This window comes from Xenia sp. Carnegie-2017, unplaced genomic scaffold, assembly GCF_021976095.1.
Source record: "Xenia sp. Carnegie-2017 unplaced genomic scaffold, XeniaSp_v1 HiC_scaffold_16, whole genome shotgun sequence".
NCBI classification, from domain to species: Eukaryota; Metazoa; Cnidaria; class Anthozoa; order Malacalcyonacea; family Xeniidae; genus Xenia; species Xenia sp. Carnegie-2017.
This window is the reverse complement of record NW_025813469.1, coordinates 12,728,355-12,754,728: the sequence shown is the minus strand read 5'-3', so window position 1 is coordinate 12,754,728 and position 26,374 is coordinate 12,728,355. Positions and strand designations below refer to the sequence as shown.

At 36.8% G+C, this 26,374-nt stretch overlaps 3 protein-coding genes and 1 long non-coding RNA gene across 4 annotated transcripts; 1 reads left to right on the top strand and 3 right to left on the bottom strand.

Moving 5' to 3' along the window:
- Positions 1–492: 492 nt before the first annotated feature.
- LOC124436997 (thyroxine 5-deiodinase-like) lies at positions 493–2,991 on the bottom strand. The gene is made up of 2 exons (XM_046987001.1): positions 2,822–2,991; positions 493–1,466 (listed from the first exon to the last, which is right to left on the bottom strand). Exons 1-2 carry the CDS (start codon positions 2,912–2,914, stop codon positions 1,200–1,202), a joined length of 360 nt encoding a protein of 119 aa, XP_046842957.1. The 5' UTR covers positions 2,915–2,991; the 3' UTR covers positions 493–1,199.
- Positions 2,992–10,523: 7,532 nt separating this feature from the next.
- LOC124436565 (type I iodothyronine deiodinase-like) lies at positions 10,524–12,672 on the bottom strand. The gene is made up of 3 exons (XM_046986515.1): positions 12,387–12,672; positions 11,996–12,182; positions 10,524–11,443 (listed from the first exon to the last, which is right to left on the bottom strand). The coding sequence occupies exons 2-3, from the start codon at positions 12,104–12,106 to the stop codon at positions 11,018–11,020; spliced, it is 537 nt and encodes a 178-aa protein (XP_046842471.1). The 5' UTR covers positions 12,107–12,182; positions 12,387–12,672; the 3' UTR covers positions 10,524–11,017.
- Positions 12,673–14,791: 2,119 nt separating this feature from the next.
- LOC124436564 (translin-associated factor X-interacting protein 1-like) lies at positions 14,792–26,361 on the bottom strand. The gene is made up of 16 exons (XM_046986514.1): positions 26,208–26,361; positions 25,727–26,060; positions 25,095–25,229; positions 24,948–25,017; positions 24,784–24,841; positions 22,683–22,719; positions 21,171–21,226; positions 20,492–20,644; positions 19,404–19,577; positions 19,224–19,313; positions 18,871–19,048; positions 18,668–18,796; positions 17,975–18,145; positions 16,641–16,739; positions 15,963–16,216; positions 14,792–15,319 (listed from the first exon to the last, which is right to left on the bottom strand). Exons 1-16 carry the CDS (start codon positions 26,237–26,239, stop codon positions 15,139–15,141), a joined length of 2,151 nt encoding a protein of 716 aa, XP_046842470.1. The 5' UTR covers positions 26,240–26,361; the 3' UTR covers positions 14,792–15,138.
- Positions 16,680–25,387, top strand: LOC124436566. Its single transcript, XR_006945389.1, has 3 exons — positions 16,680–16,805; positions 21,200–21,245; positions 25,169–25,387. It is a non-coding gene; the product is annotated as an uncharacterized LOC124436566 (long non-coding RNA).
- Positions 26,362–26,374: the final 13 nt, after the last annotated feature.

The following is a 26,374-nucleotide window of genomic DNA, read 5'->3' as shown; positions in this document are numbered from 1 at the left end:
ACCCCTGATATAAACCACGCTATAATTGTAATTAAACTATAGGGTTTTTCCTCCATTAGGACTAAGTTGGTAATGAAAACGAAAATGAAGTTAAAAAGAAAAAAAGTTAAATACTTACTTATGTTCAATACTTGGTGAAACACACCAGCAATACAAAAAATTTTCAATTTCAAAGTAGCTAGTTTATATAACTGTATATATACATTATTAACAGCCAGCTTGTGAATATATATCATTCTGTCTGATGATGCATGGTCCGTGAAATAAAACCGAAATATTACAGTTTAAATTATCTTGGTTAGAACTTGAAAAACTGTGTATAAAAGATGTCTTTTTACCGTTTTATTTTATATTTTAGATTATAAGCGTGAAATTTGCGAGCTCGCTACGCTAGTACGGCCATGTTGTCTTTATCATACTGATCACGAAGGGTAGATTAATCTTGACAACAGAAAAAAAAACAACACGACACTTCAGAAACGATGCGTTAAATAATTTGATAACATTTTAATCTGCTTTTTTTGCCACACATATCATATCAAGAGTTCATCTATAGCTATATAACAACTCCAGAGGTCTCGTGTCGCAGGCTAATAATGGATATATCGTGATAAACTATACGTGTATTGGATAAGTTCTTTATACATAATTATACATTTGATACATATTTATTGCTTATATCATGAGCTGGATAAAATTCAATGTGTTTTTCCCCCATTTAATACGGAAACGCTTTGCTGAAACAAGGCTGGAAAAAAGCATTCTGCTTCATCGATTAGCGGATGTATTTTCCTTCAAATTGAATTAATCTTGCATCGGCGTAACTATTCCATAAACATTTTTTGCTGTGCGTTGGTATGATGAAGCAAAGATTGCCAATATTCCAACCTCGAATCAGTCTGTCAAATCAGTCTGAAATTTCAGCTTAGATGAATATTTCCAAGCCCTGTCTACTACATAGCATTCATAATTGTTCAGCATTACTGAGATTGTTGTTGGTCAGTAGAATATGAATAACAAGTCGGATTATACCAGCTTTGAACAGCTGAGAAGATAAAACGGATGAAGATCGCGAATATTTTTGTTAACTTTATACCAAAACTTTTGTTCCGGAGTATTTATATCTTACGCTGACGTCATAGTATATGCTGACGTCATAGTAAAGCCATCGAAAAAATGCTTTTCATATATTCTCATTTCTAAGCCTTATTGTTATTGCGATAGCGTTTGAGGCACTGCTTGGTCTCCTCGAAGTCAAACCATGTCGGTCCAGGTCCATTCTGATAGATCAGTTTGTCCTCCTCAATGATCGCTATTCTGTTCGGACAACCGCTGAACGCAGTGCTTGCCGCGTTGTCCAGCGTATCCGAGTAAACCGGAAAGTTAGTCGGGACGAAGGCACGAAGAATCTGCGAGGCTTCCACGCGATCCTCGATCGAAACGTGTCTTCTTACAACATAGGTGTTTTATAAAGAAAACATAAGGAATTACAAGTTATGAGCTATCAGTAGCAAGCCAGACATTTTACACCCTCTAGGAAAATATATTTTTAAGTTTACTTACTGTAAAAACAACAGATTTCTAAATACTTTAGTAATTCAATATTTATATAGCGAGAGCAAAGCTGTAGACTTTGCCCACTACGCTACTCACTTCTATAGCCTATGTCTTGTCAAGGTACGGCATTGATATACTAAATATGTACTTGTGTATCATCATGTATTCATTCAAGATTGATGGAACCTTGATGCACTTGTGTATTGTAATGCATTAACGGTTTTCAATGCTATTTTTATTCTGTACTCCGATACTTAGGCATTTCCAAACGTTTTTTTGGGCATTATCACTTACGAGTTTATGGTTTTTTTGTACACGATCTACAATACACTCAATGATAAGTCTTGTCAATTAGTTAAAGTCGTAAAGAGATTTCTTCCCTTAGGAAATGAGTTGGAACGTTATTACTTCAGTAATGCGGAAACTAAAATATCATTTTCATTATACGCATGTCGGTGCAGCGTGAGTAACGTGTTTACGCACGTGTACAATATTACCAACGGCCAACTACTTCGCTGCATATCAAAATTCAAAATAATTAACTTGAACATTATTCGTTAAAAGTGCACGGATAATGTATTGCAAAATAAAGTATATAATGTACGCAAAGTGAAGCCAGTTGCGCCCGTTAAGAGTAGTACATGCGGTTCCTTATCCAATTGTTCTCAGTTAAGATGCCTAAGTAAGGCTAACAAACAGTTGATCGCCCCACGATTGTTCATAGCGTCCCGCGAAGATATAGCGAAAATCAACAAACACACATATATTGAATTTAACTGCGAAAAGCAAGTTTGATATCAAATATCGCTGTATGTAACAAAAATCGTAGGATCTGCGACGATTTTTTAAAATTAGGCGAGGTTTTCGTACGAGTCTATTGAAAAAATGTTTCGGAGGTTGATTGCAGTTAAAGAGAATCCAATCAAGTTATCTTCTTATTGTTTATAGAAATACATGAATTGTATTTGACACTCACGAATGTGTTCTAGAATCTCATTCACACCCAAAAGTCACTAAGTGCGGGCGTCAAAATCACCTCATGCATATAACTATTCAAAAACGGCGTTTTCCCTATGCTGATTTTTTGATTTGAAATATTTTTTGAAAATAACCTCGCCATGAATGGAGAAACAAGTTTGCTATTAAATGGTGGGAGAAAACAATTTTTCCGTCGCAATCAATGAGAACGAGTGAGCTTCTATAATACGGGCGTAGGACTAGAAAATCCTCTACACATCCCTTAATTATCCACAGTCGTTCTTACCTTCATTCTCCAGCCATCTTGAGGATGAGCTTCTTGGACGTACACAAGGATAAAGTCGGCAATATCTTCAAACTCGCGTTGTACTTGTAGCATTTGCTCTACCTTTGCTATGATAACTGGACAAGTACAGCTGCCAAAAATTACAACGAGCAGTCGATTCTGCTTTACCAATTCCAGAAGGTGAACGACGCTTTCACCTTTCGTTTCCGCAATCAAAATCAGGTTTGGCGCCGTGCAACCTCTCTTGGACGCGTGATTGAGCTCGTTCTTTTCGTATTTCCAAAGAGTTTGAATGAGGTTCCAAGAGAAGAGAGTAGTTATCGACTGGCATAACTATCGACGCTTCTCGGTTCATTTTCTTTATGATAAACGTACGAATGCACGGATTATTTTTTAAAATGTTGCCAAAGACATACAACAGGGCGAGTTTTACGAAGAGAATCGCGAATGAAATTGCCTTCCAAGCCATTTGAATGCAGTCAAAACACTACGCTTCTTCGCCTCTGGCTAGTCTAGTGTGTGTTGTTGGATTATATATAGTTCAGCTCTAATCGCAACCTCAAAACGGATAAATTACCGATCAAAAATGTTTATTTAATGAACTGAATACGTCTCTCTATCGCCCTCCGCTGTAGTAACTTCGTGTCTTTTTCTAACGAGATGAATATTCTGGGAGATTTGTGTTGAGCGAGCTTTATTTTCGACTTCCTGATTCTATTGAACGCCAGGGGAACCTCGTAGGCACCTTCGGAAATGTATTACAAATGTTCAAAAATCAGCTTCGCTGCAGTAAATCACAGCGACGAAATGGAAAGTCGTAGTTCGAATATTCCTACGGTTTATCAACGCGATGTGATCGTTTTTCTTGCAATGACGACTTTTTTTGTCCAGCGCACAATCAATGCAATTTATTCTATGAGGTTATTTGAGCTTCTGTGAAGATGTCTTTCTTTGTAGTATTTAGGCACTCACTGCCCGGCTATGTTGCATCAATTATCCTACCGATTACACTCTTGTCAAGTTGCTCCTTCTAGACTCGCTTTGAAATTGAACGCCGTGCGCGTATTTATAGCGCAGAACGGCACTTGAGAATTGAGAAACTCAGCTATGGCGTCTTACGAGTGTTATTGCAAGACGAGCTTTTTGTTTGGTTGATATAATATCTCTCTCTGTGTTCCCTTACCGTTTCTACGTATTGACAGATGCCCCTTACGTCTTTTCCTTTCAAATCATATATGGCCAGCCAAGCTCAATACATATGCTCGGAATGACTTCAAACGTCCTCGAACTCGTCAATACGTTCAAGGCAGAGATCTGCTGAAAATATACCAGTTACTGTATCGTTCGTTCTGTTATATAGGTGCTGGGTATCGATCATGCGTGGTAACGCTTCCACTCTGCGCACGCGTATAGAAATGTAATGTGCTGAAACTTCGATGGTTATACCCTTGCGGAGTTTGTTGTTTGAACGTTCCAATATATGTTTACCTTAGCAGTATCTCTAATGTTTGACACGAACGCGGGTCACATTCGAAGGTCACAAAATAAATCACACTGTTTTCAAGATTTCGAGATTTTCCCCTCACGAACGAAATTCTAGCAGACAAATGTATCTTCGTAGTCCACAGGAACACAATTTTTTTTGTTCGCCCGACGTGGAAATTCTTTCATAAATAATGACGAGCGACGAGGCAGGATATCGTGACTCATTGTTTAAGGAAACAAGAGCACTCTCTTTATTGTAATCTTTAATTTCATCACGCGAAAACGTTTCGACACCTCGTTTCGATGCAGCAAGCCTGAGTTTTGCTTAATTTGACGTCGCTCGTAATTAGCTTCCCTTGTTTTGCTAATTTATCGCTTTAATATTTTAAGGTGAAACACATGTTATCCTAAAAAACGTCATGCAATGTATTCGAAAGCGTTTTCCTATCCGTGATCACATCGGTTGTCTGTAATAATGAAATGTTTATTTTGTTTGCGCGATTTTTTAAATGTTTTTCATTATCCCCGCATTGAAAAGCCTATTTTCGTAGTGTTTTACGACTAGACTGTTTGCATTTGTCCACGCATTCAGTAATTTAATCTCTTGTAACACTCGGAGACGTCAATATTGCCTTTGCACTCGTCTGCATAGTTTACAAGCTTGTGGAAATTCTTTGTTCAACAGTTTCTGGGCACAAACTGGGCAGGAATTTGACGCTCTTTTATGGATAAAATTTGGAGGACATTTTTGTACATAGAAAACAGCCCGCATGACTTTAGTTTACGTTTAAGGTGTTGACACGGCACGAAAAGTTTGATAGATTTCGGCATTTATGTTGAAATGTTTCGGTTCCGCAAACAGAGAAAAAAATTTTCAGGGTTCGCGCATGAAGTCAAGAGAAAAGTCGGCTTTTTACATTTAAAAAATATATTTACATGGCGTAATTACAGTTTCACCTCATATTTACTCGACAATTGTGTCAGAAAGATCGATTTTCTTTCTATTGTATTTGGACTGTTAATTGTTTTAAATCATTGAATCTGTATATGGTTATTTCCTCTAAAGGTTTCAGCATACGACGATAGTAATCCACGCATATGCTAAATTATTTGTTCGCATGGATTTTAAAAGATTACAGTCGATGCTAGTTGCAAACTTTCCATCGCACGAAAGTAAAGAACAAGCGCGACTTTTGTTCACGGCATGCAGGCATATGGCTTAAGTCTAATAGTTCCTGCTTTTGAACGCTTTTGTTTTGAATCTGTAGTTTTTGTTTCATGTCAATGATGCAATATTTCATACGATCGCCCACAGTTTGTTCGTCCATATAGCTTGTAGCTACGAGAGCTATGGATCGCGTGTCAAGTTTTGATGACATTAGAAAGGTTTACTCAGACAATATTTATAGTAAGCATTCCTCGAGCACGAGCGCACGCAATCTTGAAAGTCTTATTGAAGCTTGTGAATCAATATTTTGCTCTTTCCGCCGTGCAGTGAGCATGTACATCCTTTCTCGATCGGAGAAGCTCAAGACCAGCTTAGTTTTTGTACTGAGAAATAGAGAACCGATGCATATGTATATAGATTTCATTCAATCTTCGATATCATCATTACATTCGCACTTGTCATGCTTATTTCATCGAAGAAAGCACTTCTTCCTTCAACAAGAAATCGACGTCATCAAAAACGCAAGCCGTTTTCAGCTTTCCGAGGCTTGTAGCTATTGTAGCTACTGAAAACCCTCTCTGCCGTCCGCAGTGTTTTGGTTGTTGCCGAGACAGCGAGCGGACTTTCTAATGGGAAATACCCCGCACTCGACTTTCGTAAAAGAATTTCATTGTTCAAAAAAAGCGTTCACCTTCAAATTTTTAGCAGTTATGGGCCTTCTATGTTTATCAAGGCGGCAAATAAATCCATAAACAGCATTAACATTCATTCACAAGGTATATTTGCACAACATTCTGTTTGCTCACGAAAGCGAAGATCAAAACAATGACTCAGCAAGCTAGCTTCACATCAAACAAGTTCATAATTCCGCCTATACGATTTAGCATAAGAAAACATGCTGAAACGAAAGTTACATACAAGTGAAAGATCTATATGTTCTGCTGTCAATGTTAAACGAGTACAAAAGCAATTGGCTTCTTACAGAGAAAGAGAATAGCTAATCTCAGGTTGTGCGTGAATAAGAAATACATTTTCCTGAGTTTGTAGCCAGCTAAGTGTAGTCATATGTGTTCTAGCAAATCAGATAAAACATCGCGTGATTTACCAAAGGCTTTGAAAGCTCGACAAGTATTTACTTAACTTACATATAGCCATTCCTAATCCTGTCAACAATAAAGCCTATCGTTGTAGTAGGTGCACCATATCTTTATGAAATAAAGACTGTATATTATAGAAGCTAATGACCATTAATTCCCTTGGATACAATGTTCAACTGCTGAACTGTTACAATTCGCGCACTCTTATATGCTGTCTTCTTCTTTTTTAAGTTAAAGAATTATCGATTTATTGAGACCATGAAATACTACACAATTTACGGTCAATTTAGCAGGGTATATAGCCAGATTTACCATAGGTAGCTATAGACAAGAGTTTAGCTAAGGATTTACATATTGCCGATAGTAAAAGTGATCCTGCAAAAATTATACATCAAATAATTTGCTCTTAGTTATTTTCTCATACATACATACATCGGCCCTTTTGTAAAAAGAATATGTTCTATTGTGCTAGGTGGTCAGTGGTAGCGATATCATCCAAAATATTTGCATTTGCATAGAAGAATTTTTGGGCTGGCTTCAACGGAACTATACAGCCATCATTGCATGTGAAAGGCAAATCAATTTGTGAGCTGAGATATCAGAGGGTTCCCTCAAATGGATCATCTTCGAGACAACCACGTGTACTAAATAATTGTGCAGATATTCTCAAAGTCTGTAAGCAAACATCTTTCTCGCCGCGTGAAACCGCAGCGATAAACCACAAATAAAAGCCAAGGACTTATACGCAAATCGTTAGAGAATGTAGCTATAATATACATTAATCGACGATGGAGTGAAAATTGTTTGAATTGCGCAGACACTTTTGACCTTGTCATGTTAATATTCATAATTTCATTCATGTCTGCGTCAATGCATGACAGATTTGGTCGTGTGTCATGTTGAAGGAGAAAAGGAAGCTAGTTCCTTTCTAGATCTTTCGTCTTATCTAACAGGTTTTAGTTGCATTCTGCGGAGCATTAAATTGTACAAGAAATACAAAATGCTCAGTTGTGTTTATTACAAAACGCCTCATAGCTAAAAAGTAGGGAGTGAGTCAAAGACCTTGTCCAACGAGAATTCATCAATCATTTCGTGCAACGCAGTGTTTTTTCTAACTTAAAAAGCCCCCAGTCAGACTGATAAACATCAAAGACAATTGTATAGATCCCCACATCTCCCAATATGAAACGCAAAAGCCAATCTCTCATATTGTATTCAACACATACAGCTCGTTTCATTTCGCCTAATGTCGACAAACTGTGCTGCTTCAAAGCAACTGTTGCCTCTTCGTGCAAGTGAACTATGGCATACGGCTAAAAACAGCGAGATACTAAACAATTTTCGGGGCACTTGCGCTGGATGGAGTCGCATTCTAAAGACGTCTATCACATAGCGTGACTGATAAACTAACCCCCTGTAGGACACACACTCACGATATCACGCAACTGTTAAAAAAATTGCATATCATCAAACGTAGAAGCACGCAAACTTACAATTCTTTAAATAGAAACGCTGGCAGTTGTGTTTTCGTGCCTTCAAGCTCGCACTAAAGAGTTTTATCGTTGCACCGAAAATTCATCCTTAAGCATCTGTAGCTAAATCGTACAAGTGCAGTCTATTCAAAAAAAGGAACTCTTGCGCAACGACATGCTGATACAAAAAGCAATTTTTAATTTTGCTGCTTGCATATTTTAGCACGGAAGACACGGTTTTCTTTGACGTTGGTTTCGTGAGCATAATTGCCGTCTAATGTGGTACGATAATTTTGTGTGTTTTGACGAAGTAGGCTGACTTGATCAATCTAGAATAGAATTCTTTCTTGCAAAATGAAGATACATGCGCACATTTTGTCGGCCTCATTTGCGATGAACAATGTTGATAGAAGATTACTGTGTCAATAATTAGAAAATAATGCACTGTTTTGGATTTAGTTTACAGAACGAATTGTCGCATGAAGGACATTTTTAAAACAAGTTGAATTTTCGTATCTGCCGTGGTTTTTAATAAACGTTAATAGTTGAAACAAAAAGGTTTTCGACATGAAAACATTGTAACTTTAACTTACATATATCGTGCAATCTCGTTTCTAAAGAGTAACTATAGGTGGACAATATTTGTAAACTATATTGTTTAAACAAATACTTGACATATTTCCTGACGACAAAAAATGCCTTGTGGAATCTCGTTATTCCTGCATGTGAGGGCTTTTTTTAGCGTTCTGCACCGAATTGCGTGTGTGATATAGGTATCGAGAGCGAGCATTCGCGTCATACAGAGTAAATTTAGTGAAAAATAACAGCATTTCCTTACAACAGACGTCAAGGCATAATTGAACTTTTTCTTTGTTCATGTCTGCACGAAACTTTGGATGATTTATATTGGTGTCTGTAGCAGTTGACTGACGTTTACAGAGTAATTTTAAAATTTTCTGCCCTCCGTAGGTCCTTTTAAAAGGTTTACATTGCCATAAAGCTATATGAAATTCAAAATTTCTACTTTGTAAATCAACTCTTTTGCTTTATGAAGTCGATAAACAACATATATAGCTAAATAGCAACATATATAGCTACATTTCTACTCATTTTTTTACATCTTAAGCACGAATCCTGAAAATTTAAGAAAATCTCGTTTCAAGTTGAAAGGAACGATGGATGCCATTAGAAGAAGAAAAATTGCCTTCCTTAGACGTGTATCATGCAATATATGCTCTTTGTGTAAAGCACCCGTCCGTGTATGTCATAATTGCTTAATGACGGCGGAAAGAAAGACGATAAAAACGAAAAGTGAGCATCTTGAAAAAATAACAGAAGATAACAACTAAGATGGGAAGCCACATTCTTGAAATTGTGACCGCGATAGCCTTCTCACGATAAAACATGCTAAAAATACGGAAACGCTTTCCAGGCATGGTCATCGCGTGTTTAAAATACATCGTTGGAACCCTGCTAGCATTTCAAGTGCTTTCCAGTGTCCAGCCAGCACACAGGCAGGGCAATTAATTATCTAATATGCCAGCAGTCACGAAACGTCCGCTTCTTGCGGAAATAGATGACTGACTTGTTGACGAAGTCAATGTTTTAATTTTTCACAATGAATCGTCTAAGGACGTGGTACTTTATTGAGGAAATGGATATAGCTATTTTTGATTTTAATTTATAGAAGATTTAACAGTATATTTTGGTGCTTTACTAAAAAGAAACAAAGACATGTATTTAAGTTAGCTCGCTGTTCTTCCAATTTTAGAGTCAAATTTTGTTCTTCTAGTTTGTGCACTGAATTTAAATGAGCAGCTATTGCTAAAACACTAAGAAGTATTTACTGCACTAGTATACTTAAAACACAACTAAGAGATATTTTGATGAAGACATAATTATTTGCTTTTGCGTTTTATACTAATTCACGTTAAGTCTTGTTGTATTAATCTTTGGACATTGAACGGGCGAAGCAAAATCTTATCTGCGATTTTAATATCCTGAGAATAATATATGGCTTCGTTGCCAAGATGTAAATTTGTATGGGAAGATTTACACGGCTTTTCCTCGAGCGTTAAATCAAAGTAAAGCCCGTTCGCTTGAGGGTCGAAGTAGAGAGGAGATTACAAGGCTTTATCAAGTGTTTGGAGTGTTCATGAGTCGATTCGATTAAGTAAAAGCGTGGGATTAGGCTCGAGGCCAAACGAAGTACTCTCTCCATAAAGGGAGCGAGTCTTTGACCTTGCTTTCAGTAAGGAAATGCTACGGTTAATTCAGTTAACTTTTGATTAGGTCCTAGAGAAACGAGTGCAATTGTAACTTTCATTGGGTACTTCAAACATAACGCTGACGACAACCGTTGAAGTGAAATGAGATTTAAAACTTCACACCAACGAGGTGGGAGTGGCGGAGGACATTAGCTGTCAATTTGAAGTATGTAATTGCAGCTTTTTGCCAAATCGGTCGAGGAGTCGAGTAAGTTAATATAAATGATCGATGTTTAATTTTGTATACAGAATACTCAACAAATTATTTACAAATATCAATACATTTGCAACTGCATCGTTTTCTTGCAAATTAATTACATAAATGCTTTTAAAATGTCATCGGGATTTCAAGACATTCTGTCGAATGCTTCCCTCGAAATCCGTCATAATTTATGAAATTATTTGTAAGCGAACAATACGTGTGGAAATATATACGAAATAATATTGCATAATCTAAGTATATGTCGAAATATATTATACGTTTGTATTGTATAAGTATGTACATATATGTATTTACACTGTACATGCGCTTATGACGTATGAATGTTTTTCATGTTTTACGCGTGCGCAATAAGTCATCTGACGAACGTGTTTGATAATAACTTTTTTATCATATCTTCAATGGATATTGAAAGTTGTATTTAATGGGCTATTTTCTGTAAAAGTGTGTCGAAGGGAATGTATATGGTTCACATAAGCATACGTCCCTACATTCCGTGCTTTTCAATTGCAGACTTATGAAACCATTGTCTAAAAGGCTTAGTCTTCCTCACAGTCGGCAACCAGCTTCGCTTCCTTTTTCCTTTTACGTTGATTTTAATTAATTTTCCCTTTGAAAGGTTAGGTTTCCTTGTGAAAGCCGGCATTTTCGTTTTGCTCATTGCAAAAGCTCGCAACCAATTCTCGACTTCCGACACACAATAAAGCAACGGTCCCAGGCCTCCAATATACGATACTCGATCGTTGTGAAGCACGTAGAGCCTTTCTGGCATGGCGGCGAATGTTTCGTTCGCTTTGTTGTCCATAGTGTCTAAGAAGAGGCGAACGTTGCCCAAGTCGACCTCGCTGCTCATAAGTTTGGCTGCTTGCAGGCGTTCGTCCAAAGAACGATGTTGATTGATGACGACGTTGTCCTACGACATCAAAAAATCGAATTTAAAAATTAACACACAATAACCTTATAAAAAAATGACGAATCGTCGAATTGAACCAATTTCTTTGTATACAGAAGTCATTAAAGCAATTAAACCATTTTCAAGGGCGAGGAAAAATTAACTAGAAGAGTCTTTATTGTTCCCACAGACGAGTCGGTCAAACAAACAATATTTATAACACTTTCAATTAATTTGAAGCTCTAAAAAACATCATTTCGCCATTTAATTATCATCGTCAATCGTTGTTTGAAGAGGTATGGGAACTAGTTAAAGACTAGGAGTGTCAAATATGCATAATTATTGAAAGCCTGTCATTTGAGCACGGACTGCTATGATTTTGTGTGTGGGTGTTCTACACATCTGAAATGGTAGTAAAGACAATTCAAACAACATGACATGAAATGCTCACGAAGTATTTTGCAACTTTATTCCACACACTTGTTTGGGTGTACATTGGAGAAGGTCTCTGACTTAAACTAGTCTGATTAAAACTAGATCTCATTCACTAAGAGGATTTCCAACTGTGCATACCTTAAACTTCCATCCGTCAGCGGCATGTATTTCTTCTATATAGACGATGGCAAAATCCGCGATGCTCGAGTATCTTCTCGACATTTTCATAAAGCTTCGCAGATCGGCCATGAACGGAGGTCAGCTAGAGCTGCCGAAATTCAAGACCAGCGGTCTTCCGTTTCTCATGAAATCGCAAAGGTTTACTCTACAGATGTTCGGAAAGAAAGGAAATGATATTTTGTAAAAAGGAAGGGATATTTTTAATAAGCGCGTGTAAGACACTTCACTCATGCAATATACACGCAATAAAATGCTTTTATCTGAACGACAATAAAAAAAAGTCTAACTTTGGATAAGGTCGACAATACACATTTATAATCAAACAAATGCTTGTTTAAGTCTCGGCTACCTTCTCATAGTTTTTGCATCGATCATCTGCACATCGGGAATCTTTCCACCAATTTTCACTTTTGATTTAATATAGAGAGAAATCATTCTCCAAGCAGTTTTCATCATTTTCGCAGTGAACAAGGACTCGATGAAGGTTTCCTTAGGTAAGGGAACGCGTGAAATGTAATTAAACATTCTGACAACCATCTTCTCGCCGCAATGAAACACCATCGCCACATTTCCAACAAGGTAAACCATCACAAGACCAAATGCGCTCGCTCCAAGCAATACAGCTTCCATACAGGATTGAGCCACTTGCATGGCCAGCGAAGAAGACTCTCTCATTGTGACCTCTACGAGTGCTGCTGCTATACTGATCTCAAGGTTACTGGGCGGAGCGTTAAATAAGCTCGTACGAAGCTCCGTGTGGGTTGCGTGATAGCATCTCAAATTGCTCCAACCAGCTCACGACATGTGACTGCACGACTCAGCGAGTGTAAATAGACATCTATCGTGGCCTATTCTTATCTGCACGCGATAATGAGAGCTGGATGTTTGGTCAGATTAATTTGCCAAATATGGCAGCTGCAGATTTCTGCACGAAATCCTGAGCGATTATTCGTGTTCGTCACGATAGGGAAGATCTTTCTCCCATTCCCTGCGCTGTATGTACAGAGGTTGAGCACTTCAAAATAATAGCGTGACTCAGAAATGGGTTCGGTCATTATCGCAATTTAATGTTTTGTATTCAAAAGTTGATCGCCTTCACGTGTCCTTCCGCAAACCTTGTTCTTTTTAAAAACTTTCCAAGTTTCAACAGTTTCGATGTGGAAAGTTGAACCGATAAAATACATCAGCAAATCGTCTTCGATTCGCAGATTTTCACAGATTTAATTCGATGTTGATTTTTCTTCAAGCATAATTACATCATCAATATACGCGATGCATAATTAACACAGCCTTTGTTGCTAGCTACCACTTCATTCTCTTCACAACATAAAAGATTATCATTGCACAGCGGGCAGATTGAAACTATCATGCAAGAACTTATTGCGAATTTTAAGGGAGATTTCAAACCGTTCTCTCTCTCTTTTGTTGATTCATCATTACAGAACCAACGGACGAAACGTAATCGTAGTTTATATTGTAGATTGTGCGCCGGAAAAACTGTTTTTGTTTCGTGTAGCTAAGAGTATCAACATTTGCCGCGCCGATGATCACGACAATAATTAACAACAAAAACACAAGGTTCTAAGTCATTACCGCGTTTACCTTGCTTGACCTCACGCAAACCAAAATCACGCGATAATATAAATGTAGTCTTACTTTTGCAATCCTTTGAACAAACGTCAAATCAGTTATGGATTATTTTCCCTTAACCTGTAGAAGCTACAAATAGTGACATTGGAGGCTCATTCAGAGTTTCGTGTTTTCACATTATACATAGAAAATGAGATGTTAAAAAAAAGTGCCCTAATCGGTCTAATTTAAAGAAAAGGGGAGGTTTATTCAAGTCAAAACAATAAAAAACGTCAGTGGGTCGGCTGGGAACGTGCCTTCCCTTGGGAAATTATTTGAGAACACGCAGTTGGCTCAAAGATATAGCTTGAACTGCAGTGGAAGGACATGGAAATTTCATAAAATGCTTGTGATCTGGTGTGGGGCGATGAAATGAGCGAGATTTTGTAAATGTGGGAAAAAATATCATCTTGATTAAATTCTTCTGTTTAAGCACAAAGTTGTTTCTGCAGTTCAAAAGCTATTTATACATCGTAAGAAATTTATCGTTTGTTGTAAGAATTCACACAGTTTTTTTGTCTGAAATGAGTGCAAAGACGTCAAATCTAGGGGGAACAATGAGGACCATTATATTTGACGAAAAACCTTTTCACAATATTCCACACACGCTATACCGACGTAATTATATATGACGCACGAAGTTTTTTTTCAGAAGTTTAAAAGAATACCGATGACAAAACATGAACGAAGTCAGACAATGACTGCTTGCACGAGTGTGTCGAGAGCAGTCTGCGTCAATGCTGTTGCATGATGTATGAGTTGCCATGGCAACTCACCAGCAAAAAAGAGCGTTTAGAAAAGAGATGGCACTAAATATTTTGTCTGATTACGAAATTATCACTAAATGCCAGAAATTTGAAAGTTTTAGTATCGTGTGCAGCATAAAGAACTAACAAAGTGAATACCTTACGACACAGAGAAAATGAATATCTTAGGAAACAGAGAACATGAATATCTTAGGAAAAAGAGAACATGAATATCTTAAGAAACAGAGAACATGAATATCTTAGTAAACAGAGAACATGAATATCTTAGGAAATAGAGAACATGAATATCTTAGTAAACAGAGAACATGAATATCTTAGGAAATAGAGAAAATAAATACCTTGGGAAAAAGAGAGCAAGTTTAACGCTTTCTTAAATAGTAAAATGTAATTGATACCTTATGAGAAGTCGGCGAAATGTATCGTGTCTTTTACTTTTTAAAACTGTCCTTCTTTTTAAAATTATTTGGTTGGCATTAGTTGTAAAACAGTTCCCTTAAGAACTATTAGGTTATTTAGGCCATCCGACATGGCAAATGCTATTTTTAAAACAATTTTTAGCGAACATGAATACCTTATGAATCGGAGAAGATAAATAATTTGGGAAACAGAAAGCATGAATACAATGGGAAATAAAAACATTGTGTAAAATAATTTTATACAACCTGTCAATAGACTCCTTGTCAAATCTCTCTTCTTAACTTCAATTTAAAAACGTCGAACAATAAAACCTTGCAATTTCTTGATTACTGTACCTCGATCCACAACATCGTCAGCCTTCGTGAAACCCTCGGGACACGCTCGGCAAACGTACTGATCAAGTAATGTCGAGGGTAACGTCGGATTTACGTTAAGGATGGCTTGACGAAGCTCCTCTTCGTTAATTTCTCTAGGAAAAATGAAATGGTGATATAACTTCAAGAAGAATCTCAACAGAAATGTTTGGATTTGATAGGATTAACGCGGGAACTTTATAAGATCAACATGTGATGTACGTCACAGACTGAAATTTAGATCTATTTCGGATATACATAAGATGTACAAAGAACTAGCTTAAGATGTACTTGGGGTCTATGTAGGATCTACATGGGATGCATGCAAGATCAACGTAGAATGAACTTAGAATTTATATGAGATGATCGTAGGACCTATGTGAAATCTACATGGGATGCACGTAGGATTAACTTTGAATCGATTTAAGATCGACATGAGATAAACGTACGATTAACGTAGAATGGATTTAAGATCTACGTAGGATTAACGTAGATCGTAGGATTAACATAGAATCGACTTAAAATATACATGGGACCTACAAGGGATCTACATGGGATTTACATGCGACCTACGTGGGATCTACATGAGATCTACAGGGGATCTACATGCGACCTCCGTAGGATCTACATGGGACCTACGTGGGATCTACATGAGATCTACAGGGGATCTACATGCGACCTCCGTTGGATCTACATGGGACGTACGTGGGATCTACATGAGATCTACAAGGGATCTACAAGGGACCTACATGCTACTACCTTTTTGCCGGTAGAGAATTCTCTACATCTTTGACAAAAGCAATTCTTTCGATGCGATCAAATTCAACAATTTTATCCATAAACAACGTCGTTGTTCCCTCATTGTGCTCTTTTAGAATATTTTTATACAGGATGTTTCCTTCTGGTGTCATTTCGCTCTCCGCAACAGTCAATAATTCTGTTATGTTTGTTTCACTCATTGTTTGAAAACCTTCTTGTAGACATGTCTTCAAAACGTCTTTCGTGACACTCCACTGTAAAAAAAAATATTAAAATAAATGTTTTTTTGCCCTACGTAAAGGAATCCATTGTGGTTGTGGAATTCCGGATCAAGCATGCTTGTGGATTCCGTATTCCAAAGCTTGAATTTTGCAGCATTTTTCTAGATTCTAAACTAGATATGGACAGGGATTCAAAAGCATGAATTTTGCTGGATTCCGGATTACATAATCGTTGATTCCGTATTCTAAAGCTTGAATTTGCTTGATTACGGATTCCGTACTTGTGGATGACGGATTCCATACTAGTGGATTCCGCATTCCATACTAGTGGATTCAAGATTTCGTACACATAGATTCCAGAATCCACAGCTTAAACTTTGCAGGATTTCGGACTTCCAATATACACGCAAAGCTTAAACTTTTGATATTAAATAGAGAAGCATAAAGCGTGTCTTACATCCTCGGAGTGATCTTCATCCTCTTTCTTTACAGCTTTCAAAGAATTTGAGAGTCTTTTAAACATCGCACGTTGGTCGTGATACACAGACTCGTCAATCTATACGTAGAAAATGTGAGAGAAATCTTAAGAAAATGTCCTGGGGCGAATGAAAAGTTGGGAAAAGTAAGTAAGAACAGCCCATCGACAAATAAAATGTTTTGGAAATACTTGACCAATGACATTGGAGGAAATACTTAACCAATGACATTGGAGGAAATACTAATGACAGGAGGAAATACTTGACCAATGACATTGGAGGAAACATTTGACCAATGACATTGGAGAAAATACTTGACCAATGACATTGGAGGAAATACTTGACCAATGACATTGGAAGAATTACTTCACCAATGACATTGGAGGAGATACTTGACCAATGACATTGGAGAAAATACTTGACCAATGACATTGAAGATTAGTCAAAGAAATATAGTTAGTTGAAGAAATATATGATAAAATATAATCCAAAAACACCATCTTGTCAACTCAAGATTCCAGGGGCCGAGCGCATGAAGGTCGAATAGCGCTATCCATTGGATAGCGAGTTTTTCTGAACGTTCAAAATTCTCTTTTAAAAGAAAAATATACGACTTTAACTGTGCAATCACTAAAATAAAATACTGTTTCGAAGAATAAGAAATTCTTTGTCGTAAGAAAAATACAAACACCTTTTCTACAAGTTTCAAAAATTTTGCGATCCAATGGATAACGCTATCCGGGCTTTGTGTAACCGGTCAGTGTTGTATTAGCAAGAAATGTAGTTTAAAAGAAGTCATTATAGAAGACATCATCATTTAGCTTGATATCCAGGCTTTGTGCAACCGGTCAGTGTTGTATTAGCAAGAAATATAATTTAAAAGAAGTCATTATCGAAGACATCATCATTTAGCTTGATATCCAGGCTTTGTGCAACCGGTCAGTGTTGTATTAGCAAGAAATAAAATTTAAAAGAAGTCATTATGGAAGACATCATCATTTAGCTTGATATCCAGGCTTTGTGCAACCGGTCAGTGTTGTATTAGCAAGAAATAAAATTTAAAAGAAGTCATTATCAAAGACATCATCATTTAGCGTGATAATGACTTTTTGACATAAAGTCGAAATATCATTAGGGTATCAAGATATTTTAAATTGAAAATACGTTGGCAGGATTTTAGCTTGATCCTCATTAAACACAATGAATACACTGTGTCAAACAAGAGAATCGGATAGTGCGCAGTTACGTCTCAAGTATAATTAGAACTCAGTCCCAAGTTATCAAAATCGTGATTATGTCAAACCAGATAACACACCTCATCCAATAATATTCCATTAAACATTGAAATCCTTGGATCGTGTTGATATCTTACGCATGCGTCGTGGAGATTATAAGCCCATTCGAACGTCAGGTTCTCGGCTCCATATCTCCGCTCCAAATACGTGTGCAGGAAGCAAGGGAGAGACTCGTATTCTGGATCGGATTTCTAAAATGAAAATTAAAATTTTAAAATGGTAGTACAGATTATAAAACACGTGATGATAATATTAGACATCCACACTTAGACAAATATAAAACAGACTAAAGAGTAATGACGTCACAACTTATTCGGCAGTATGACGTCACTACATTTCCTAACTCATAACGTCATTTTTTTCTTCTATTTTGCACCTTCAAAGAAAAAATAAATCATCACACAATACTTAAATACAATTCAGAATTTCTACATTATTTTAAATAATTTGTACATTATTCAGTATACTTTTTTAATCAATAAGAATGTTACTTAAAACCAAGTTTGTGAGGAACTTCATCTTAAGACAAATTTAATGATTATCTTTGTCACATGATCGTTCAAAGATGGCGTTGTTTTGTGGCTTTTAACGTGTAAATGTATGGCTTTTAACATTTGGCTTTTAAAATGGGTTAAACAAAAGTTTTCTTCGGTATTTTATAACAAACACTACGATTCTAAAAGATCGCTACTCAACTCACTCGTTACATTTACCTCTATCTTAGTCAACCTTCTCTCTTGCCAAACATCTTTTATCAAAAGTAAAGCGTCTCGTTTACTGATTCTTTTGTTCCGAATCTTTCCATCACAACGTAGATATTTTGGAACATTCGCTCCAGTCCCCTGGTTAGTCAGAGAGGTTATGAGACACATGTAAAAAGATTTTTGCTTTCTTCAAAATGCCATTTACTCATTACCAGTCCTTCAAAAAATTCCTCGATTGTGCCCGATCCTGCTTGAATAACTGCAACATCCGTACCAGTAATCTCGGCTAGGAGTAGATCGACCATGACGTCACTGGTCTGATCACGTGATATCTCTTTCCATCTTTCCACCCCACCTTCAATATACTGACCGCATTTCTCCCAGCGCGGTCTGGAATGTTAAAGTAAACGAATCTTTATACTTGGGCGATGGCTGAGAGTTGAAAGGGCTTGAATTCAAAACAATTTGTTATTTAGTAAAAAATGTAATAATTTATTGCTTTTTTCATTTCCAAGTTCTTTTCTATTCCTTATGTTTACGTAAGAAAAAAGGTGAGCCCACATACCTAGGTGTTGCACAGCGTCGCATGTTCTCACATTCCTTGACGTACTCCTTTCGCTCTATCTCCATTTTTCTTTGTGTATCTAGAAGAGCACTACAAGAAAAGATGACGTAATCGTAAAAATGCTACCCATGATGCATTTGCACTAGCGCCAAGCTATTTTGAATACATCTTCCAGTGTACCTGTGCTCATTCATTAGAAGTTCTTGATCCTTACGACTTTTTTCTAGATCGTTTTCCAACAAGTGGAAGCTCTCCTTGAGTTTTTCATAATCCCGCCTGGGAACCACGTCACCATAATCTGCTTCCATTTGGGCAAGTTTGTTATTCTTTAATTCGATGTCTTCCCGCGCTTTTCTGTTTAACAAATAAGCACCAGTCAAAGGAGTTCGAGACAAAAAGGGGACAAAGCAGGACCACAGTCTGAAGTTTGAGACGGAGGGGCGGGTAGCAGGGCAATCTCAACCAGTAGCGGATCCAGAGTTCGTCAAAACAAATTATAGCTGCTTGATATCAAATTAAAAGTACTTTCAGAAAAACATTATTTGTTGTGAATTTTATAGAATAAAATAGAGACTTTGTTGTGGTGACAAATCTGGAAATAGTTCAAAGATATCAAATACCATAGTGAATGGTAAAAGTAATATAATATGTTGATAGTTCTTAAAAGAACTGTTTTAAATAAAGAGCACTAACCGAATAGTTCCAAATTAAAAGAAACGATGCATTTCCGCAGACTACCCCTCAGGTGTCAACGTCTGCTCCTTTTTCGTTTAGTAGACGTTGAGGAGTAGTCTGCCGAAATGCATCGTGTCGTTTAATTTAGAACTATTAGGTTTGTGCTCTTTACTTAAAACAGTTCTTTTAACAACTCTCAACTTATTATATTACTTTTACCATTCACTATGGTATTTGCTATCTTTAGAACTATTTTCAATTTTTAAAGAATACAGTTATACCAGTGGACATGTCTCTAAGGGGCTTAGAAATGTAAATATGGTCCAAAATGTGTTGGGGTCACTTACTTTGAGGTACACTAGATACACCACTGATGAAAACTAATTTAAATCTATGGTGGCCGAAAGATCAAGATATTATGTAAAACAGTATTTAAGATATAAAAGATGTTTACTGTTTTTGCACAGGCTTATGCAAACCTAAGAGACATTTAGGAGAAATCGAGAGCAGGCTGGTGGTGATGAAAAAATAAAAAAAAACTTTATGTTTAAGTCAAGTGATATGATTAAATGTGATTAAATGTATCAACTAACTTTAAAGCTATTCTGAGAAAAACCGGATCTTCGCTCTTGCCATCCATGAAATCCATGTCTGTCTTTGAAATGTCGTCGTGTTGGTCTCGTGAAGTCCTCGCCATGTCTTCGTGTTGAGCACGAAGATCGTTGATGTCGGCAATCAACAACTTTCTACAACAGTGTTTATAAGAGATTTTTAAAGATACAGTAGGATAAAAAATATCAGAAAGAATGAGAACTTTTCTTCCCATTTTTATTGTAAGGTGGGGAAGGACTCGCTCTTCAGCGTTGGATGTTGCCCCCCCCGTGAGGTTAGCTGAGGAGATTCCTTCACTGTGAGGTATGGGATCCCCTCCTCCACATAACAAAATAAAACAAATTCCGAAGAGGGACATCTCGTTTTCTTGATATTCAAGATAATACAAGAGTTTGAAACAAAAGATGGTGTAATATTTCGTCTTTATTCCAAAGACATCATCAGACTAATAGTTTACAATGCAGGCTGCGAAACTTTTATATAATTATTTACAAGCGGAAGTGATAGTTACGTAATTAGAGAACTATAAGACTCAACATGACATATGACAAGGACGAGGCAAGCAGTGGCAGGTTTTGCTTCTCAATTTTATCAGTTAAAAAACTCGTGAGCGTAGAACTGACAGTGAAAACATGATGTTTAAAAGTAATGAAAGTTTACCTGGCGTCACATTCGTTTCTGTATTTTAGATATTCCTTGCCAAGTTCATCTTGAAGCTAAAAAAAATTATCACAGGTAAAAAGTTGAAGCTAAAAATAAATATTACATAGAAAAAGTTGAAGTACTTTGAAGAGACCATACACTCTCTCCCCTCTCACGTGTCAAAACGCGTGATCTCAGAGAAGACTTGTAAATGCTAATTTATACTTCATGCGACAAGTGTCGCGCGCCATGTCACATGAGGAATATGACGTCATATCACCAAGACGGAAGTAACATTTGACGTAATTTCACCGTATTGTCGCACACGTGCACCTCGCAAAAAGTTGTAACGTCGCAGACATTTTATCGAATTGTCGCGCAAGATAATTGGCTATCTAATAACACGTGGTAAGTCATTTGTGTTTGTCTCAGCATATGTTTATCACAAATATGGAAAAATATTAAATCATGGATGGATTCGAAGAAAGATTAGCAGAAGAAGTTAGGAAATACCCTTATATATATATGACTCGTCTAGAAGGGATTATAAAGACCTACAAAAAACTACGAATTCATGGAAGGAAATCGCCGAAAAGCTCGAAACAAATGATGCTGTTTGCAGACAAAAATGGAAGAAAATACGGGACAGATTTACGAAAGCCAAAAAGCGTTTGACATCGAAGAGTGGTAATCCTGGCTGAAAAATTATACCTGCTATTGTCATTAGCCTGTCGTAGTTGTCTAGCATTTTAGCAGAAATGAATTCATTTGATTCACAAAGAATTTTAACAATGCTGCCAATGCACTATTTGATGTAAATGTCAACATAATTTGAAATTTGTATGCAGATTTCGCGCGGTTGTCGCATGGGTTGTCACGTTTACTATAAATGTTTTATTTGATTGTCGGATGGCGCGTGCCCATAGATTGCACAAGCCAGAGTGTCGCGCGACACATGTCGTAAGAAGTATAAATTGGCCTTTAATTCTTTGTGTTGTAAGACCGTACTATTGAGCTTGGGTGGACGCGATGATAAATATGTAGTGTGCAAAGGCGCGAGGTGTTTTCCAGTTATTATATAGTTCTAAGTTAATGATTGACTGACAAAGCATTTTAAGGTTTTGGCATCATAATAAGTAAGTTAGTAAGAATGAAAGGGAAAGACCAATATTTTTTAAAACACACACCTCCCTCCCCCCTTCTCAGTATGTAAGTGAAGTTATGATTGAAATGAAGTAATACGTTTAGTCCGGGGGGTGCTACTCTCATTTAAACAGACAGCATCCCTTTCAGTACTCCTTTATCTATGCACGGTACTGGTCCAATGATGACATTTCAATGACAGCATTACGTCACTACATTTAAATGTCTAAATTGACATTAATCATATCACAGTAAAACTTTAGACAGACGTAACTACTACGGTACTGGTCAAATGATGACATTTCAATGACAGCATTACGTCACTACTTCTAAATGTTAAATTGACATTAATCATACCAGAGTAAAACTTTAGACAGACGTAACTACCTTTTCAACTTGTGCTTTCATCATCAACTTGTCATTTCTAATGCAAAAATAAACAAAACCTCTGAACTAAAGTTTAAATTTTTTGACAAAGCAGAAACAAGAACACAACATGCAGAAGTAATGGGGAATTAAGAATCAGGAAAACTGGAAATTTTGCAAAATTCACACATTTTCTGATGTTGTTTTACTTGTTTCTTATAAATTATAATGCATTATGATAAATTTTAATACATTAAGAAGTCAGTGGCATAATCAGTCTGCTTGTGTAGTGTTGCTGGGCAAATTTAAAAGTACAACATTTATATAGAAATTGAAACTAATGATGGCCTGAAATCTACATAGCACGACTAAAACTTGTGCTTGCCTTCTCTTCAGTAAATAGCATGTTCATGTTTATGTCACATGCTCATGTGCCAAGGAAGGTCCGCACATCACATGTTTATGCCACATGCTCATGTGCCAGGGAATGTCTGTACATCACATGTTTATGTCACATGTTCATGTGCCAGGGAATGTCTGTACATCACATGTTTATATCACATGCTCATGTGCCAAGGAAAGTCTGTACATCACATGTTTATGTCACATGCTCATGTGCCAAGGAAAGTCTGTACATCACATGTTTATGTCACATGCTCATGTGCCAAGAATGTCAGCATATCACATGTTTATGTCACATGCTCATGTGCCAAGGAAAGTCTACACATCACATGTTTATGTCACATGCTCATGTGCCAAGGAAAGTCTGTACATCACATGTTTATGTCACATGCTCATGTGCCAAGAATGTCAGCACATCACATGTTTATGTCACATGCTCATGTGCCAAGGAAAGTCTACACATCACATGTTTATGTCACATGCTCATGTGCCAAGGAAGGTCTGTACATCACATGTTTATGTCACATGCTCATGTGCCAGAGAATGTCTGTACATCATATGTTTATGTCACATGCTCATGTGCCAAGGAAAGTCTGTACATCACATGTTTATGTCACATGCTCATGTGCCAAGGAAAGTCTGTACATCACATGTTTATGTCACATGCTCATGTGCCAAGGAAGGTCTGTACATCACATGTTTATGTCACATGTTCATGTGCCAAGGAAAGTCTGTACATCACATGTTTATGTCACATGCTCATGTGCCAAGGAAAGTCTGTACATCACATGTTTATGTCACATGTTCATGTGCCAAGGAAGGTCTGTACATCACATGTTTATGTCACATGCTCATGTGCCAAGGAAAGTCTGTACATCACATGTTTATGTCACATGCTCATGTGCCAAGGAAGGTCTGTACATCACATGTTTATGTCACATGCTCATGTGCCAGAGAATGTCTGTACATCATATGTTTATGTCACATGCTCATATGCCAATGAAAGTCTGTACATCACATGTTCATATAATAATTTATTTACTTTATTATGTTTATATGTATTCTGGAAACCCATGTCACTTGAGTGTTTTTCAGTGGGGTCCTGGGGCCAGTTGCATGAGGTCTGGATAGTGTTATCTATTGAGTAGTAATTTTTTAAAACTTGTGAAAAAAGTGTTTATATTTTCTTTGCGATGATGAAAATTTGTATTCTAGAAAAATATTGTAGCTCATTGATTGTAAAATTCAAATCATAGATTTTTCCTGTCTAAGAAATTTTTGAAGTGTTCAAAAGTATTGCTAATTACCTATCAAGAGGATAGTTCTATTTGGCCTTTGTGCAACTAGTCCCCTGATAGCAACGGTAATTTAAAAAAATCTACAATACTCATAACCATTAACAAACCAAGCCCTTTCATTACTTCTACAATGCAAATATTTTTGTGTTCAGTCAATGGAAAAACAATGAATTGATTTAATTTTCGAAAGAAATGAATAATAATTTTGCAGAAAAATTTACATTGTAGCAGAAAAAGGTCGGGCTGACTTGTAAATTAAACAAACATGTACATCCTTGGAACCATAATACGAAAGTTAAAACTAAATGTTAGTGCTTTAGAAAAGATTTAAAATGAAAAATTGATTTTACATTCTCATTATTCTCCTATGCATTACCAAAAACTGTGAACAAGGCTGTTCTTTGAAAAACATTGAAACTTACTGTAAGGATCTAATGACACCTTGAAGTCTTTTGTTTTCATCTTTGATCACTTGAAGATCTATGAAAGTGAACATCATGTGAATATTTCTAGCTATTATAAACCTGCTACAACTAGTCATGTACAAAACTTTGAATGTTGAATAAAAATATTGTTTTTATTGAACCTTCTTTCTCTTTCTCCTTTATTTCCAACAAACTTTTCTCACATTTCTCTGAGACGGTCACCAGCATAGACTTATAAATAAAACAATAACATCTAAATCATGAATGTGCAAATTAGGTTCATATGCACAAAGCTTGTATTCTATTACCTTCAATGGTTCAAGCTCTCGTATTTTGTCCCTCAAATGTATCAGCATCATTTCATACTCGTTTTTTATTGCAGACAACAATGGACGATATGTCTTGAAATCTTCAATCAAGTTTTCAAACACTTCACGAAACACCTGTATCAAGAGCATAGCTTTTGAGGTGAGGGATAGCATGTAGAAAAATGGAAAGAAGGTGACAAAAGGGATAGAAGGTGGCATCAGATAAGTATATAAAAGATGATAAAGAGGATGGAAGGTGGCAAATGTGATAGAAGATGCAAAAGGGAATGGATGATGGAAAATGGAAAATGAATAGAAGGTGAAGAGTAGATAGAAGGCCAAAAAATGGATGGAAAGTAACATAAAGGGATAGAAAATGGCACAGAGGATAGAAGGTAACAAAGGGTATAGAAGGTGAAAAAGGTGATAGAAGGTGACAAAGGAGATAGAAGGTGACAAAGGAGATAGGTGATAAAGGAGGAAGGTGAAGGAGGAAGACAAAGGAGAAGGGATAAAGGAAGGTGAAAGGGAGGTGGAAGGAGATAATGGATAAATGGGAGACCAGACGGACAAAAGAGATGCTTTGGAGATGTATGTGTATAATAGAAAGAGGTATTCCTTTATAATCTAACCTGTAATCTCTTCTCACTTGGCTTTTTCTCTGTGCAGTCTAATGCCTTGAGTTCTTTTTGTAAGAAAGTCTCGAGTTGATTAAGAAATCTTGGTTTTTGATTTCCCTTGGGAAGAAACTCAACGCTCTTTGTTGGCTTTTCTTTAACTACGACGGGGGGAGTTGGTCCCTCGGCATTTGCAGGCCATATGTCCAGTTTGCCAGGTTGACTTTCCACGCCAGGCTGCAGGGTGTCGACGGCGGGTAAATTGTATTTGATGTTCGTACAAGATATGGAGTAGGATTTTGGTAATATACCATTGTTTTTAACGGGTCTGGGATCAATAAGTGACGGTCTTTGACGAGGATTTGATTGAAAAAAAAACAAATTTTCGTAAGCTTAATGTGTAAAAAATAACAAGTAAGTCAATTATTCAATGCTTTAAAACCAACTTTTCAAAATATAAATACATTCAATTAATAAAATATTTCTCAAAACTCACCGAGCCAACGGAGGAAACTGCATTTCAGACATTCAAATGGCCTTCACAAATTTTGAAATTTCGGCGGCCATTTTGATTGCGATTAGAATCACAGTCGCTATGACGACGTTTACAATACCGGGGGGTATGTAATCAGAAACATTTTTGCTATGACGCTCACGCGCTCA